This window comes from Crotalus tigris, unplaced genomic scaffold (genome assembly GCF_016545835.1).
Source record: "Crotalus tigris isolate CLP2741 ecotype Arizona unplaced genomic scaffold, ASM1654583v1 scf7180000024409.848292, whole genome shotgun sequence".
In the NCBI taxonomy this organism is placed as follows: domain Eukaryota; kingdom Metazoa; phylum Chordata; class Lepidosauria; order Squamata; family Viperidae; genus Crotalus; species Crotalus tigris.
The window spans coordinates 102,599-119,059 of NW_024100576.1; the positions used below are offsets into that span (position 1 = coordinate 102,599).

Below are 16,461 nucleotides of genomic sequence, written 5' to 3' on the forward strand. Positions count from 1 at the left end.
GGCTTATGATGAATGGCATGCTGGTGAATTTCAACTTATTCACTCCTTCTGCTAGCTTGAATTGTTAAATAAATCTAGAATGATTTATTGGCACATCAGTTGGACTAGAGATGTTTGGCTGTTGGTCTCCATACAAGCCATAAGTTGTAAATGAGAAAGGAATCCTGGCTTGTAAGCAGTGAGATAAAGCCAACATTTCTGATGCAGGAATGTGCTAAAGGGATGGGATTTGTTTGACCTCTTGTATTAATTGGGAGGAATAAAACATAATTAATGAACAAGATATATCAGCAGCTCATTTACAGTGAAGATTCTCCAGAATTCTGGTTATCATTCTGTGTAAAAATGGCCAATGTTTAGAAATATTATTAGTTCTTTTTTGAGCATAAAAATAATGGAAATGGATCAATAGAGCTAGGCTGAAGTTTGAGCTCATTCAGAACATCAACCCTAATATTTTCTTCTACACTCTTCTGGGAACAAAGAGTACAAAACCCAGATCTTACACAGATATAATAGGTCTAATGAAAAGATAATACTTGACCTCAGATAGCAATAAATTGACTAAAATTGTGGAATATTAGGCAATGTGAAATGATGTAATAAGTAAACCATGGTATATGGCTATAAGTATAAGTTTGGAGCTTTTGCAGATAAAGGGAAAAGAACGTACCATAAGTTTGGAGTTGTAGCCATCATAGTTTATTTAAAATTACTGGTCCATGGTTTGATTTTGAGTCATAATAACCAAATATAAGATAGATAAGATAAGATAAAATAAGATAAGATAACCTTTATTGTCATTTTACTGTGGGTACAATGGCACACATCAAAAATGAAATTTAGTTGCCCGCTCTCAAAGTGAAACACATACATGACACACACCTAAAATATACTATATACAACATATTATAGACCCACACTCCTACATATACAAAGCAAATAAATATTAAATATTGTCCATCTTGAATATATAACGGAAGGAGGAAGCTTGAGAGTTCACAAGGTTAATGCTGTATGGAATGAAACTATGGCTGAATGTGGATGTTCTGCTTTGGATACTACAAAGCCTCCTCCCAGAATGTAACAAGGAAAACAGGTTGTGAAGAGGATGTGTAACGTCCCAGATAATCTTATGGACCCTGCTCAAGCAACCTTTCTGTGCTATGTCCTGGATGGGAGGGAGGGAACAGCCAATGATCTTTTCGGCCATTCTCACCACTCTCTGCACTGCCTTCCTGTCTAAAGCAGTGATGCTATATGACAGGATGCTCTTGATCTTCTCCCTGTAGAAAGTGGTCAGGACAGGGGAAGGAAGATGTGCTTTTCTCATACGATGCAGAAAAGGTTTATTCAATATGTCAGTTAACCATACCATATCTAAGCCATAGTTTCTAGGTTCACAAATCAGATTTAGTTGAAACAAAGAAACAAAACTATGACTTAACATGATGTGTACCTTTAACAAGTTACTGTTTTATGTTTAAATTCTGGTAGATGAGCCCTTATATTCCCTTGTAGCTTCTCAAACTTTTCTTTGTGTTATGATTCTTCTTCAGTCTGGATTTTTAATTCGAGATACTTTGTTTTCCAATATCTTTAACCAAGTTCATAAGTTATTACAGAGGGAAGAGGAGGGAGAATATAATACATGGCATGGTTTGTGAGAATAACATGAGTAATTGTTTATTCTAACATTTTGAGAAATGTGAGAAGATGATTGCTTACTTTTGCCCAAAGATATATTTATTGAATCTGAAGTAATTGCTAAACTTCTAAGTAATACAGAGAAAGGCCTTCTGTTAAAAAGGGCCTCAGACTTCCATGCACCATATTAAAACAAAGCATGGATTATTTTAAACATAGTCTCTATTGAGTAATTTTAATTGGGTTGGCATAGTTTTTCCAGGCTTTCAAAATGTAGCTTCTTGGGAAGGAAGCACTGCAGGGGCATTGATGCATTACTTAAAATGAGAATAACTTCTTCTCCATGATTGCTATATATTTAGACCATTTGTGTATTTTTTGCCTGCATTCTTTTTCTTTTGGCTTGTTCTGAGTTTGCAGGAAAATAGTTGCTTGGGTAATTGAACATAATATTACGACTGCTGACAAATTTTCTGTTTTGTTCACTGTTCCTCTGTGTGCTTGCTTGCACAAAGTTCCCTTGTCGGCCAATTATTTTCCATCAGATAAGGAATTCACAACTATTCTTGATAGTTGTGAATTATTCCATGTGCATACAGTATAGGTAAATTGTAGGCAGTGGAGTACATCCATCTCTTGAAACACTCCCCATAAATGTTAGAGGAATAGTTACTTAAAACTGCTGATATGATTCATCTGCCTCTTTTTCACAGTGGAAGGATTGCTCATAACCGTGTGTATATTTTATTACATAAAATTCTGTCTGCATGCATAACCTCCTGCCTCAAGGCTTCCCCAAATTGGTGCATCCAGATGTGTAGGATTTTAATTCCTTGAATTCTTATGACCACTTTGTCTAGGAATTCTGAGTCCAGAGGGCACCTTAGTGATTATTATATAAAATATTACTACTTTATATTATCCCAGAGGGCAAGAAGACAGATTCCCATTGAATGTTAGGAAAAACATCTTAACAGTAACTTGAAATTAGAATCAATTACCTAGAGACATATCTTTCTTATTAAACATTTCTGATTTAATGGTAAGCAGAAGCTGAGTAAGTCTCTGTCAGGGATGTTTAATTTGGGTTTTTCGTTTTTGTTTTTTTTTGCACTGAGCAGGGAGTTGGACTTGATGGGCTGAGCAGTTCCCCAATTCCATGATCATAAGTATTGTAGTACACAGGCAAATTACACTGGCTTCCGGTCTGCTTTTGAGTACAGTTCAAGGTGCCGGATGTGACCTTTAAAGCCTTTAATGGCATAGGGCCAGGCTACCTGATGAACCATAATCCTGTTAAGATCAGCCCATCCTATTCAAGTTGGCAGTGAGGGCCTACTGCAGATCCTGTCAGTCAAAGAACTCTGACTGTCAGGATTCAGAAGAAGGGCCTCCCTTGCCGCAGCACCTGCCCTTTGGAACATCCTGCCCTCCAGGATAAGATCTGCCTCCAATCTCCTATCTTTCCATAAAAGCCTAGAGATCTGGCTCTGGAAATTGGCCCGGGAATCCAGTGGGGAGTTCTGGAGCTGGCTGCTAGATTGACAGCCGCCTCCGCCTCCCTTCCCCTCTCTGCTCCCCACCCACTCATCTTTTTTTACTTGTCATATTGATGTGTTTTCTTAGTTTTCTTTTTCCTTGTTTGTTTAATTGTTTTTATTATTGTTATATATTATTGTTATATATTATTTTTATTATTTTATTATTCTCTTTTACTTTCCCTTTATTTAAACTTTCTTTTTATTTCTTCCTATTTTATGGTTGTGAGCTACCTAGAGATAGGCAGCAAATAAATTTGATGATAATAATAATACTTAGACCGTGTTTTCTTAGCTTCATCTCTCATTCATTCTCCCTGCCAGCAAACCTCAGGTTGCCAGTTCCTTGGGAGATCTGTGTGAATATTCTTAAAGCAAATTCTGCAGAATAACAGTGTTAACTATTGAAGATGTTCTGTGAGTTATTCTGAGGTCCAAAAGCTTTTTAATGGGTTTTAGATCTATTTATTTTCTAATGAAAAATGAATAGGAAATGTTGGTAGATCTCATCATAAGCATATATTAAAATAATCCACAAATTTCACTGAAAGTTCACAGGGAACTGACAGTATGGCTTCTTTTTCCTTCAGCACATCTCTGTGAATGTGGATTTTCAGCATATTCTTCAACAATGACTAAATGTTGAAATATGTTTAATGATCAGAAATCTTGTAAATAAAATGATATTTCATGAAAGGCCATACATTCCATTAAACTGATTATTATAACTTCTGCATTAAATATAAAGGAAACAAAATTGTTATTTAAACAGCTTTTTCATTTGTTTCCTTTTTTAAAAAAACAAACAAAAATATGAGGTGTACCTTTTTTTTAAAAAAAATAAAGTTTTGCAGAGTGCAGCATGCACTGATGATGTGAAATAGAGAGTCAACATTGACTCATTCCTACTATTTTTTGAAGTTCAGAAGTGTCAGTTCGTATATAACACAATTGATACAAGAAGGAGTTGTGCCTGGGGGCAGCCCCAAAGGTTTTAATTGTACAAAACATTTTTAGGAAATTCCCTACTTTAAGGGGAGATTCCAAAGTACAGACAGATTCAGTGGGCAGATATACAATTGGACTGGAGCCATCACCTGAAAAAGGTAGAACAATAAAATGGAATAAAATAAAATAAAATAAAATATAAACAATAAAATAAAATGGCTGATAACAAATAGGGGCATTCCTTCATGCAGTGTGTTACAAGTCCTAGTTGTGTACTAATTCTTAACACACTGGAAAACCAATATAGCATTTATAATATTGTGTTGTCCTTTTAAATTCTATACAGTGCAGAACCAGACAGAATAGTCTCTGTTCTAATTTCATAAGAATTTAGTTCAGTTATTTTCTTCCATCAGTGAATGTCTTTACGGCATTGGATCACCAAGGTATTTGCAGCTGAGATATGCCATGTGATTGAACATACAGGAAGCAGAACAGAGACTGATCATATGCAGGAAAACTTTCTTTGCATGTATTTTCCACATGTATTTGGCAACCTGGAAATGCATGCTCTTTGAGACTTTCCAGAGCTGAAAGTAAAATATAAATATAATGTTAAAATGCAATACAATGCTTACGGCACAATAATAGCAATAAAATCCAACCTGAAAATGGTTTGGGCAGAAAAGAAATGAGTCTGATTGGGAATTGAGATATTACAGCTAGAGCATGTAAAACTTTCATTGGGCATGTGTGTTTTGATGTACTTGATATAAAACTAAGAGGGGTTTTAAAAATATGTTGCTTGTTCAGTAGATTGGATAAATATATTTGAAATAACTTTTGTAAAAATTGAAAGCATCATTTGTATCTTTGAATTTGTGAAAATCCAATCTTTTTTTTTTTCTTTTTGGCAGAATCAGCTTCTTGCAAAAGGTTTGCTATACGTAGAAGAAAAAGTTAAGTTTTGTGAAGGCAAGTATAGAAATTGACAACTTTGGGGAAGGCTCTGAATTCCCAGAAAGCTTTGTGAATCATCTTCTGAAGTTGCTAAGATGAATTCGGGGAAAAACCAACATATCAGAATGACATGTCTAAATATCCCCAAGTCCTAATGTGTATAAGCACCACAATGAAGTCATAATAATAGCATTGAATAGAAGTGATTTGGAACAGAGAAGAAAATACCTTTCTAATTGAAAAGCATGCTTTAAACCTCCATTTATCAACACCATTTGTGAAAAAAGAAGAGATAGCTTGCCATGTTATATGAGCATCATGCAAATGATCATATGGCAGCATTTATCTGTATACATGTACCATCAATGACCAATTGATGGTGAAAGATGTCTAGCAAATGGCTGTAGTCAACTTCACTATCAAATCAATATTGTTATGAAAGACTATTAAGCATTGATTATATTTCTGCAGGGAAAGCATGGCTTATGCTTGAACATTATAGACTGGGATCAGTTACGTTATGCCTATAATTCTCAATCTGCATCAGAAATCTTTTATTATGTTCCGTGTGATTTTTCCAATTGATCCTGATGAGTACAACTGAAACATTGTGGATATGTTGTGGTGGTCTGTCACTATCAACTTTTTGATTATAGTGAAAAGTTTGGAAACTATTGCAGCATGTTGGACTAGAACAGTGGTCCCTAACCTTAATGGGTTGGCAGCCTGGGGGGGGAAGAGAGCGGGCTGCATGAATGGTGGGCTGGCGCGGGTGCAGCTCAACATGCAGAAGCAGTGGGCCAGCATGCACACACATGCACACACAGCTTGACTTGCACATGTTGAGCTATGTTTGTGCAAGATGAGCTGTCCTGCCACTCACATGCCCGCTTACAAATAGGTTGGGGACCCCTGGACTAGAAGACCTCCAAGTCCCTTCCAACTCTGTTATTCATTTGAAAGTTAATTCCAAAAAGATTGGGGCAGGGTCCTGGTTTTCATGAAATGTAGCCTTATCTTAGATTGACATAAAGTACATGGGAGAATGTTACCTAGGCCAGAGGTCCCCAACCACTGGTCTGTGAACTGGCACCGGTCTGTGGCATGCCAGAAACTGGTCCGTGCAAACAAGCAAATCCCTATCCACGGGATGCAGGCAGTACATGGAACCATGCCCCCTCCATTCCACAAAAAACCTTCTCTCCACGGAACTGGTCCCTGGTATTTAAAAGGTTGGGGACCTCTGATCTAGGCCATAACAGTTTTCAGTTGCCAGTCTGCCAGGAAGTGATGTTGGTCTCTAATAGCTCAAAAGGAAGCAGGAACTTATGGAGAAATAAATCTATCCTAGTTTCTTAACCACAAAACTATTCAGACTTCTGACCAGATAAATTTCAATTGTTGCACCTGTTTCTTCACCAGTATAAGCTTTCTGGTTTACTGTTTTTCTGGATTCAAAAGAAAAGAAAAGAAAATAGAGTTTTGCAGATGTTGTAAAAATTGCATGCAATATTTTTAGAACTTTTTTTAAAGACCAGAGACACTCTTAGCTAGACGTTAAAAAGCAGATGTGATGTGACAGCTCTAGAATCTGTCAACGATATTGTTAAATTAAAACTCAAAATAATTTCTAATTAAAGTCAGAAAATTAGTTTTCCTTTGAGAGAGATTTTTACAATCTTAGTTTAATTTTTTTAAATAAAATTTTATTACAATTCAGTGGGACATAGGCTGCTAAAACTACAATTCCATGAGTCCTTATTTGGAAACAAATCTAATAGCAATGAATAACATCTGCCTATAGTGTTGCAATGTGAGCTCACAGTTATTTGGAGTGTGTGCTCATCTGGGTCTTAGGCCGTGACAATACAGCAGCCAGAAATTTGTGCTTCTAAATTGGAAATAAAAGCTGAGTTTGGCAATTCTTCAATGGTAAATTTCTGAATCACTCAACTATGTGGAAAATTCAGTTGGTGCCATTTGTGGCTGTTGAAATTTAATTTGGGAGAAAATCAAGTGATTCTTCAGTTCCATAAATACTGAAAAAAAAAATATGATCGTTGGTTTCATTGGCATGGGACCTGAAAAATATTTGTAAGATATTTAGACCAAAGGAGTTATATTTGTAGTGATGGTGCATCATGCTTAAAAATAGTTTTGTCTTGTTTTACCACAATTTAACTGCAAATCCTGCTAAAATCCAGTTCACCCTGCAATGTATGTTACAGGTAGTCCTTGGGTTACAATGACAATTCGAACTGAAATTTCCATTGTAAGTGATGCAGTTGTAAAGCATGATATCACATGAATGAATCATGTAGCAATGGCAATTCCTCAGTCCCAGTTGCTATTTAACTGTAGGACCACATGGGTCTTTAATGGGAAGATTCAAGAGTCCCAGGCTGTCAGATGAGAGCTGCAGGTAGGTGGTAGGGTGCTGTGAGCAATCACACTGGAGCATAGGCAGGTGTGCAGATGCTGTAGGGACGTGGGTAATACCTTAGACTGGTGCTTTGGAGTGTGAGTGGGTGCCATGGGCAGGCCCTATGGACTGTGTGTGCTGTGGTGGAAGTGCTGTTGGCAAGGTGGTGTAGAGTGTGAGTGAGCAAAAAAGCAGCAGGAGCTATTTCTGATTTCCTGCTGGTTTCCCCACTGACTTTGCTTGTAGAAAGCTGTCAGGGAATATTGGAAACTGCAACAACCAGAATTCTGAAGACAGGTTATAACTTTAAAGAGTTGAATGAATTGATGTGATCCAAGTAGTACTGTATTATGATTTCAGAAATGAATATAAAGACACAATTAACATGCTAGGATCTGACTTCATTGGAAGAGGATCTGACCAGTCTCCAAAGAATTTTGAATGGATGTTTTACTTTATAACTAGCTCTGAGAGGTAGAGTGAGCAGACAGAGAAGTATTCTTAACCATACAGTATGTATGGGGATAAGATGGTAACAAGGTTTAAAGAGAAGCTAATTGCATTTATCTGGGTGGAATTATAGTGTTCCATAATTGCATGCACAAATGCTCATCACAGATTTTCTCCTCACTTCAGTTAAGAGTTGCTAAAAAAGGCTAGAGGAAATCCTGTTTAATGGCTTTTGAAATATTAATGCATACTCACTAGTGGGTATTTTCTTAACTGGTCAAGAAAAAGTTTTGAGAAAGAGCAGCCTTATGGATAGATCAAGTACAGTGTTTTTTGATGCTATTATGTAGAATTATATTAGTAAAAATGTAAGGGATGCATTCTATTTGACTGATTTTTCCAATCTGCATTCTTAATGTAGTATTAAACTACTGCTTTGTTGACATCTGAACATATATTCAGCAGCTCTTGTTAGGATTACTGTACAGCCAGCATCTCTAGCCTTGATCTTTCTGCATTGGAAATTGAATAAAGATTCTATTCATATTCAATCAATCATAAATAAAAGCCACTGTATGTGGAGAACCATGATAACATAGGATTCCTAACCAATTTGAGATTTATGGTTGTGTTCAAGAAACAGCAAGCAGAAGGTCCCTTGAAAACGTGCTCTCAAGTTCAGGATGTAGGTGGGAATAGGTTTTGTGTTCATAACCCCCCCTCCATGTTTAGCCTGCAGATGATCTTATTGTAATAGGATTATATGAAATATAGGCTCATTGGACAAAGTTCTTCCAGTCTTACCAGCTCCTCTTATAAAATGGGACTTCTGGTTTCCAGTGACTTTATACCCTTCATATAAGTATGTGTCTCATTAATTGATATATTTACAACTGGAAATAGAATATTAAAATTTCTATTACTGAATCTTTTGTGGATACTGAAATATTCTTTAAATAGAGAGGAGCGGGACACCTTGTAGATTCTCTTCCTTTGGAATGAACAATTTAAAAAATGCTCTGAAAGTTGAAGCCTGCTAAATTATTACTGTTATTTCTCTCTCTCTCCCTCTCCCTCTCTCTCTCTCTCTCTCTCTCTCTCTCTCTCTTTTTCTGGGAGAAGGCCCACATTCTTTTAGTTAAAGGTTAATGAAGTCTAAACAATGGGCTTTTTATTAAGCATATTTTTTTCCTTTTTAAATAAAACATTTTTATAACTTTCATATGACCTTAGCCTGAGGCATTATGGAATACTGATTATCTTTCAAAAAAGTCAATACATTATTTTATTTTGGAAGGAAGACAAATAGAAAGTTGGCATAATTGCCATGTGTTATAATTTATGCATGTACAGAATTTTTATATTATCAGTTTCATGCAAATTTTTGTCAAGGTACAAAGTGCATAAAAATCTTAGAAAGATAATGCTATAAAACCTACCCTACCCCAAAAGATACCTGGAAATAAACAATTTGCAACATTTCTAAATAATTAAATGTTATATGGAAGTGCTTAGCCATTAAAGTCCTCTGGAAAACTGCCAGGGATGGTCCCGTTCAGTTTCCACAGGTCACTTCTTCTATAATATAGGACATGTTCCCAAAACTATAATGCCCTTCTTCTTGCTCTTCTGATCTTACCTGGGGAAGAGGTACTTTTACCCATTTGGAGCAAACAGATCAGATAGGTTAGTTCTACCTTAACTAGTTCTGCAGACATCCAGACTCTATGTCATAAAGGGCTTTATAGGTTAAACCCAGCATTCTGAATTGTACTCAGAAATCTATCGGAAACTAGTGAAAGACCTGCAAAACAAGTGTTGGGTGGCTCTGGTGGTTTTTACTCACCATACATGGCAGCTAAGTTCTGCACCAGTTGCAGCATCCAGGAAGTCCTTAAAGGCAGCTCCATAGAAAACATTGCAGTCATCATTCCAATTGTAGCTGAGTGTCCCTTTGTGCAAAATTAGCCAGTATTTGGATAAAGGAGGAGACATCCTGTGTTAAGCTTCTAGTGACTATGTGAGCACATCCATGTGGTTATCTTGGCCACCAGATGGAAGTGGTTTGTCCTTGCTTATTTCCTGGTTTTGTTTTTCCTATTTCTCAGGCTAATCCCAAACTAGTATTCCTGGAGGTCTCCCATCCAGGTATCAACCAGGTCCAATCCTAGTTAGCTTTTCAAGATCACCCAAGCATGGCTAGGTGCTACCACTTATCTGGGCCTCTGCTCCTTAGCTAGAAGAGACCTAGCCACCTCCAGTAATCTCACGAAGCCAAGCAATGTATGGACTTAATTTGTACTTGGAAATGAGAGTTGTGTACCTAATAACAACATGTTTCTTGAAAGTTTCCTAACGTTCATTGTATTTGTTTTAGGAGAAGATCGTATCTATGTATTATCTGAAACTTGGGATCACTTCTTCACAGAAACTCTTCCCACACTACAGGCTATATTTTACCCTGTTCAGGTAAATCTAGTCAAATTTAAGCTCAACAGGGCAGAGAAAACATTTCAAACCTACTCTGTAGTTGAAGGGAGACATGAAACTTAATCAGTAAAAGAAAACAATTTTAAACTTTAAGAATCACATTTCACCAGAACTGCTGTTAAACCTGTTTGTCCTGCTGTTAATATGGTTATAAAACTCTTGACTTATTTAAGCCACAAACCCTGTTACCCAATAATTATAAATTTACACTATGTTAAAGGATAAGTTATTCTGGATCAATGTCTTCTGTAATTGTTAATGTACAGCTCAATATCTATTATTAATGATGCATTTTATTTTAACCACCCAGAAAACATTGTAATTGGACAATATACTAATGATAAATGTCTTCAATCTGACCCCTTCCAGGTATATTATAATAACAAAATTCCCAGCCAAGCTGGCCTGGCTTCCTCAAGGACAAGATTTTGTACTTTCTTCATCAGCTTTTCTCTGAATTCTTTGATCATCTTCATTATAGCCTTTTTTCCTTACCATTGTACTTGAGTAGAAGAATAGGAAAGAAATCTAATTTCCCTGGTTGACTCTTGAATTTCAAATGATGATTTGTAAAGAGGCAGCCAGATACTTTGATAAGGTTCTTTGAGGTAGATATAGAGGTAGCATATTACAAGCTAAAATCCCCCCTCCCATTTTCTGATTCTAGAACTGTCTGTTCCCCTAGAAGCAGAGAAATTCATAAAATGTGTTTATATTGGCCTCTGACTAAATTGGCTCAACCCACTGTCCCATAAGCCCAAGTATTTGTGTGCCATAGTTAACAATCCTCACTGTTGCACCACCTTTTACACAAACCACTTTTATATTTGAAACAAGTGGAATACTAATAACTTCTCTGTTTTTTTTATCGCAGTAATTATTTTGGCATTCTGAGATAAAAAAAGGTAATATTTTTCTTCCCGAGGAGCTGAACGAGCTCAGTAAAAGGGAATTAATTAGAAGACCAAGAAAATAATGTTATGTAGGCAAGAGAAGTTACTGATGGAACAGATTTTTTGTAGAATGAAATTCTTAGGAAATCTATCTCTATGCTTTTCCAGACCTCCCTTTAATAATCCAACACTAACTGGTGCTATTTTTTCCCCCTCTAGACCAAAAATATCAACAGGTAAACATCACTACCTTATGCAAACCTTGTTTCAAAGTGGTGTTTTCCACATTACTAGGGAGAATGTAAATATTTGCTTCTTGCTATAAGAATCTTGATTTCCCATGCTCTCTCTCTTTTTCTTTTTCCTGTTATTCCCTTCCCCTATTCCTCCTTTTTATACTTGCAGCAGATGATAAAAGGTATGTGTGGCTTTACGGGAAGGTGAACTGTGCACACATTTGAAAAATCTTTAACTCCTAGGCTCCTAAAAATATGACCATGGACATGGGTGCCAGAGTGTATTTCAATTCCTTTTTGACCTACCAGGGTCCCTGCCCTATCTGATTTTACCTTTTGCTTTACATTTTTATTTTTTAAACGGGAAGCTGCAGTGTAAAAGCATACTCTCCAAATGTAAGTGGCAGAGAATATATTAGAAAATCAGAAGAGGTTATTAGGACAAATGAGGTGAAAATCAATTTAGCTTCTGGTAGATGGTCTGAACATTCCAAATATATCTACAGGCCCAGGAAGACTGGGACCTTAAATCAAATCAATTTTTCTATCTGTCACATTTGTAGGCAGATTAAATCATAAAGTCCAATGCTGAATCTTCTTTAGCATCTGTCCCAGGGCAAGATGCTTGAATTAAGGAGAGCCAGCAAGTCCACCCACAAGCATCTTTATGATTTTGAAGTGCTGTTCAGCTCTACCACATTCTAAATGGATTATAACACAGTTTTTCTTTGAATTACCTTAAATTTTGCCATCTGTTAAACACAATATATTTTACTATGTTTATAGGAAATGATTCACTCAGAGTTGTTATCTCTTGATGGATGTGATATGAAGTTACATTCTTTTTTTCATCTCATTATATTGCTGTTGCTTTGCTGATTAAAATGCTGTCCTAGATTCTTTTTTATCTGCACGACTGTTCAGACAAGCGCCTTCCGTTTTAAATAAATAAAAATAAGCATAGTGAAGCGTACCGCTTTCTAAGACAGAGCTCAGTAGCATCCCACTTGAAACCTTCCTCCAGTTTGACCGAGAAATAATTGAGGTCTTTCTGGCTTTGCAACCAACTGTGACTCCATTTGATGTAGCTTAGCTGATTATCTAACCAAAATATTATGTACAAATGGAAAGATGTTCCTTAAAGTACAGATAAATGGATAAAAGCTTCATATTATAAGAGATGTTTTCATGCACTGTGCTCTCTTTCACACTTTTCCTTCATAAACAAGCAATAGCATAAATAGCACAAAAGAAATTTGCTGCTCTAAAATTCTCTTGTAGCTTGGGTATAGCAGCAAATGTTACAATGATATGAAATTCAATGATTAAATTATAAAAATAAACCAGTGTGTATAGGTTAAATTAACAATTCTATATAAATTACTTGGGACAAAAGCGAAAGAAAAGCCAATTAATTGTAACAGAACATTTCCCTCAAAATAAATATATCAGTAAAGGTTTAATATAGTTAAAAGTGAAGAGCCAGGCAAACAAAATTTGTTATCATCTTGCCATAAATTGATAGGTATGGATAGTTCTTGCACTGTTCCCCTGCAGATGAACACATATCTGTATTCTTAATGTTGCTGGATTGTGGATACTTATTTGCTGAGATGTTCCTTCTTGGTTATTTTTTTAAATTTGCACAGTAGGTTGGTTGTAATACAGCAAAGGTTAGGTCAAGCTGAGAAGCTCACATATCTGTTTCTGTAGAAATTTCATTCCCTTCTTTTTGCAAGTCCTGCTCCATTTATTTGCCCATAACCACACCCTTTGAATCTTAAGAAGAGCAGCCCTTTTTAAAAACAGGAACTCTCCAACTTCAGAGCCTTTGGCTTGTGTTCTTGCTTTGCATTTTGATGAACTTGTTAGTTGTATCATTAACCCTATTATGAATTGATGATTAACATACATTTATTCCCTCCAGCTAGAGTTCTGGTTCATTAGTTGGGGATATCTAAACAATTCCCATGGAGAATAAACAGCAGGGTTGATTTTAGCTATTAAAACAGAAGTTGTAAACTCAGTGCTGAAGCAAAGGTTGAAGGATATGGTAGCTTCATAGGCTTGGCATTAGCTTTTTTTAAGATGGTAGCAAATAATAAAAACTCAACTTTTTTTTAAAGAAAAATCTTTATTCAAATGCTATATATTTTATCTCTTCCAGTGTTATTAAATATCTGAAATTGGACCAGCAAAGACAAGTTAATAAATTAAGCCTCATGCTTTAAGAAGTCCAAGATGCATAGTGAAGTTTTTGGGGAACCCCTTGGCAAGGGTGCTGCTTCTAATATGCTTTTCCCGTCTAACTACAAAGTGATCCCACTTCCCCATTCTTAACAACAGTTTAAACAACTGCCTTTCTATCCGCAAACAGATTATATTTCTTTTAATTTACAATAATTTCTCTGTCAGTTTATGTTTATGTTTCCATCTTCCAATTCTTTTATAATATTGTGTGGCTTTACTGTCCTAAAACATAGGGTTCAGTCTGCAAATAGGGTTGAACCATATTCCAATGCCAATGGCTGCCATTTTTTTTCTGTGTCTGTGTAGGGTCAAGAATTGACCATTCGTCAGATTTCCTTGCTTGGCTTCCGAGATTTCGTCTTATTAAGAGTAAAGTTGGATGAGATTCTTCCTTTGGTCCAAAGTAACCTTCCATCCTCCATTATTCAGATGCTGTTGATTTTACAGGTGGGGGAATGGTCTATTTCTCCTCTCATTTGTGATGTTTGAAGGAGATGGGCAAACATCTCAAGGCTGAAATATTTTGCCTCAAAACATCCTGTTCCAACCTCTCACTAGAAGCGTAGTGATGTTGGAACAGCCTGTTTTAACATTAGCAATCTTGAAATGTACTGTACCGGCATCCAAATGTATTGCACACTACTGTTAATGAACATTAGTGGAGAAAACATACTGTAAGGATGAAATTACTGCTTTCCAAACAGTTTATGAAGCAGAGAATTGCCTTTGGCCTGGACCCACAAATATTGGTTTCCTATATCACTGGGGTTCTGTTTCACAGGAAGGTATTGATGCAATGGTGGGATTCAGCTGGTTTGTATCACTTCAGCAGAACCGGTAGCTATTTTTTTGTTGCCCAGGCCCAGAATGGACTTCCGGAAGTGGCATCCATACAGAAAACTGGTTGTTCGCATATTTGAATCCCACCACTGCATTGATGATATGCCTGCCTGCACAAATGTCTATTCTCATGCTGTAAACATGGCTCTGATGGAGAAAGTCAACACGATGCAACCTTAATTATGTGTGTTGGGCATGGTATTTTCAATTAAGAGGGCTGGATTTCTGACATCAGTCTTTCATTGATAAAGTTTGAGCTATCTAAAATCTGAATCATGAAATTAAGTTTAATGTTGCAATATAGTGGTTTCAATGATCATTTCAAGGATAATAGTTTTTTTTATTTGTTTTAAATTACCCTGTCTGAGCTCTGGCCGTGAATTTTTGCCTTCTGCTCATTTTCCCCCAATTACAACTCTGACATTGGGAGAAAGAAAAAGGGGAAACATCAGGAATGCTGCCCTGAATTGCTGGGGTAGTTTGGATCTGGAGAATTAAAATATCCATCACTTCCCAATTGGGTCCCAAGTCCTGGGGAGACGGTTAATTTGCTTATATTCTTTGACTTACTGGAATGGCCTGCTTGACTATCTGCTAAGAGCATTCAGTAGGGTGCCGTAGAACAGCATAGAACACTTGAAGATAGGTAGATTTCAGTCCCAGAATTCCCCAGCCAGCAGAGTGGTTGATATTGAGAAACACTGCTATAGAAGATGATATAACTTACAACTCCTACATCATAATTTAGTACATAATTAAGTTTCTTTTCTTTGATCAATTAGAAAAATAAAGGTGGACCAATGAAATGTGTTGATTTGCATACCCCAGGTATTTGACAATAGGTATATTTTGTTTGTGTTTCAGGGAGTCCATGAACCTACAGGTCCCTCTAAGGCCTTTATGCAACTAGAAGAACTTGTGAAACTGGTAGTTTCCCCATACCTTGGTTTGTGTGAAGAACATTGCTTCCCTGGCAGTACCTGTGCCCTGGGTAAGATGTAAAGTATTGCAAGTCCTGACATTTGGGTCCAAGTAACTAGAGAGTCAGTGGAATCAGTAGAGAATCTGTTTTGTATGCACAAAAAGAGTTCACAAAAATGTAGTATCCAAAATTTTTGCTCACATTTGAGTATTGCTTCATTTGATTATATTATAAAACCCTGCAAAACATGTTTGGCCAGAGGCAATACCATAGGGCAAAGAAAAAGACAGTATGTGTGTGTTTGTTTGTGTATGGAATACCTGCCATTTATAAATTGACTATAAACTATCCATAGTCAAGGATGTGTAATCAATACTCAATGCTGGATGAGACACAGAAACTGAGAGTGAAAGCTTAAATTATCCCTGTGCGGATACTGATCAATACAAACTTGCATTTAATTTGTGTACATGCAACAAAACCCAACAACCTCATTTTCTTTTTCTTCCGTCTAACTGAATGATAATAAGACAGTCATTTGCAAATGTTTAAAAGCTAGTTAAAATCTGATTTACAAAAATAAACATAGTTTTTAGTGGTGTTGTTTTCCTTTGGCTTTTTAAAGAGCTTACCTAAATTATTAAGTGTCTTTCCTGTTTTGTATGCCTATCCCTTGTTCCCACAGATGCCTTTCCTTCTCCCCAGAATAGCTAATCTGATTGTTAGGAAAAAAAAATTATCTTGTGGTTAGATTAAATCATGATTGCTGTGGACGTTCCTCCCAGTGTATAGTGCTACATTGTGGGCAAGGAAATGACTGTAAATTCAGTAAAGTCATATTAATGCAGTGGTTCAGTATGCCTTT

The 16,461-nt window shown here is 36.4% G+C and overlaps 1 protein-coding gene across 14 annotated transcripts in view; it reads left to right on the plus strand.

The window, feature by feature from the left end:
* PRR5L (proline rich 5 like) overlaps positions 1 to 16,461 on the plus strand; it is a 73,369-nt gene that overhangs the window by 46,735 nt on the left and 10,173 nt on the right. For all 14 annotated transcript variants that reach the window (XM_039329722.1, XM_039329721.1, XM_039329714.1 and 11 more), the window contains 4 exons: positions 5,051 to 5,108; positions 10,343 to 10,434; positions 14,141 to 14,281; positions 15,539 to 15,665. In XM_039329722.1, coding sequence (XP_039185656.1) covers positions 5,051 to 5,108; positions 10,343 to 10,434; positions 14,141 to 14,281; positions 15,539 to 15,665 — 418 coding nt within the window. The remainder of the gene's footprint in view (positions 1 to 5,050; positions 5,109 to 10,342; positions 10,435 to 14,140; positions 14,282 to 15,538; positions 15,666 to 16,461) is intronic.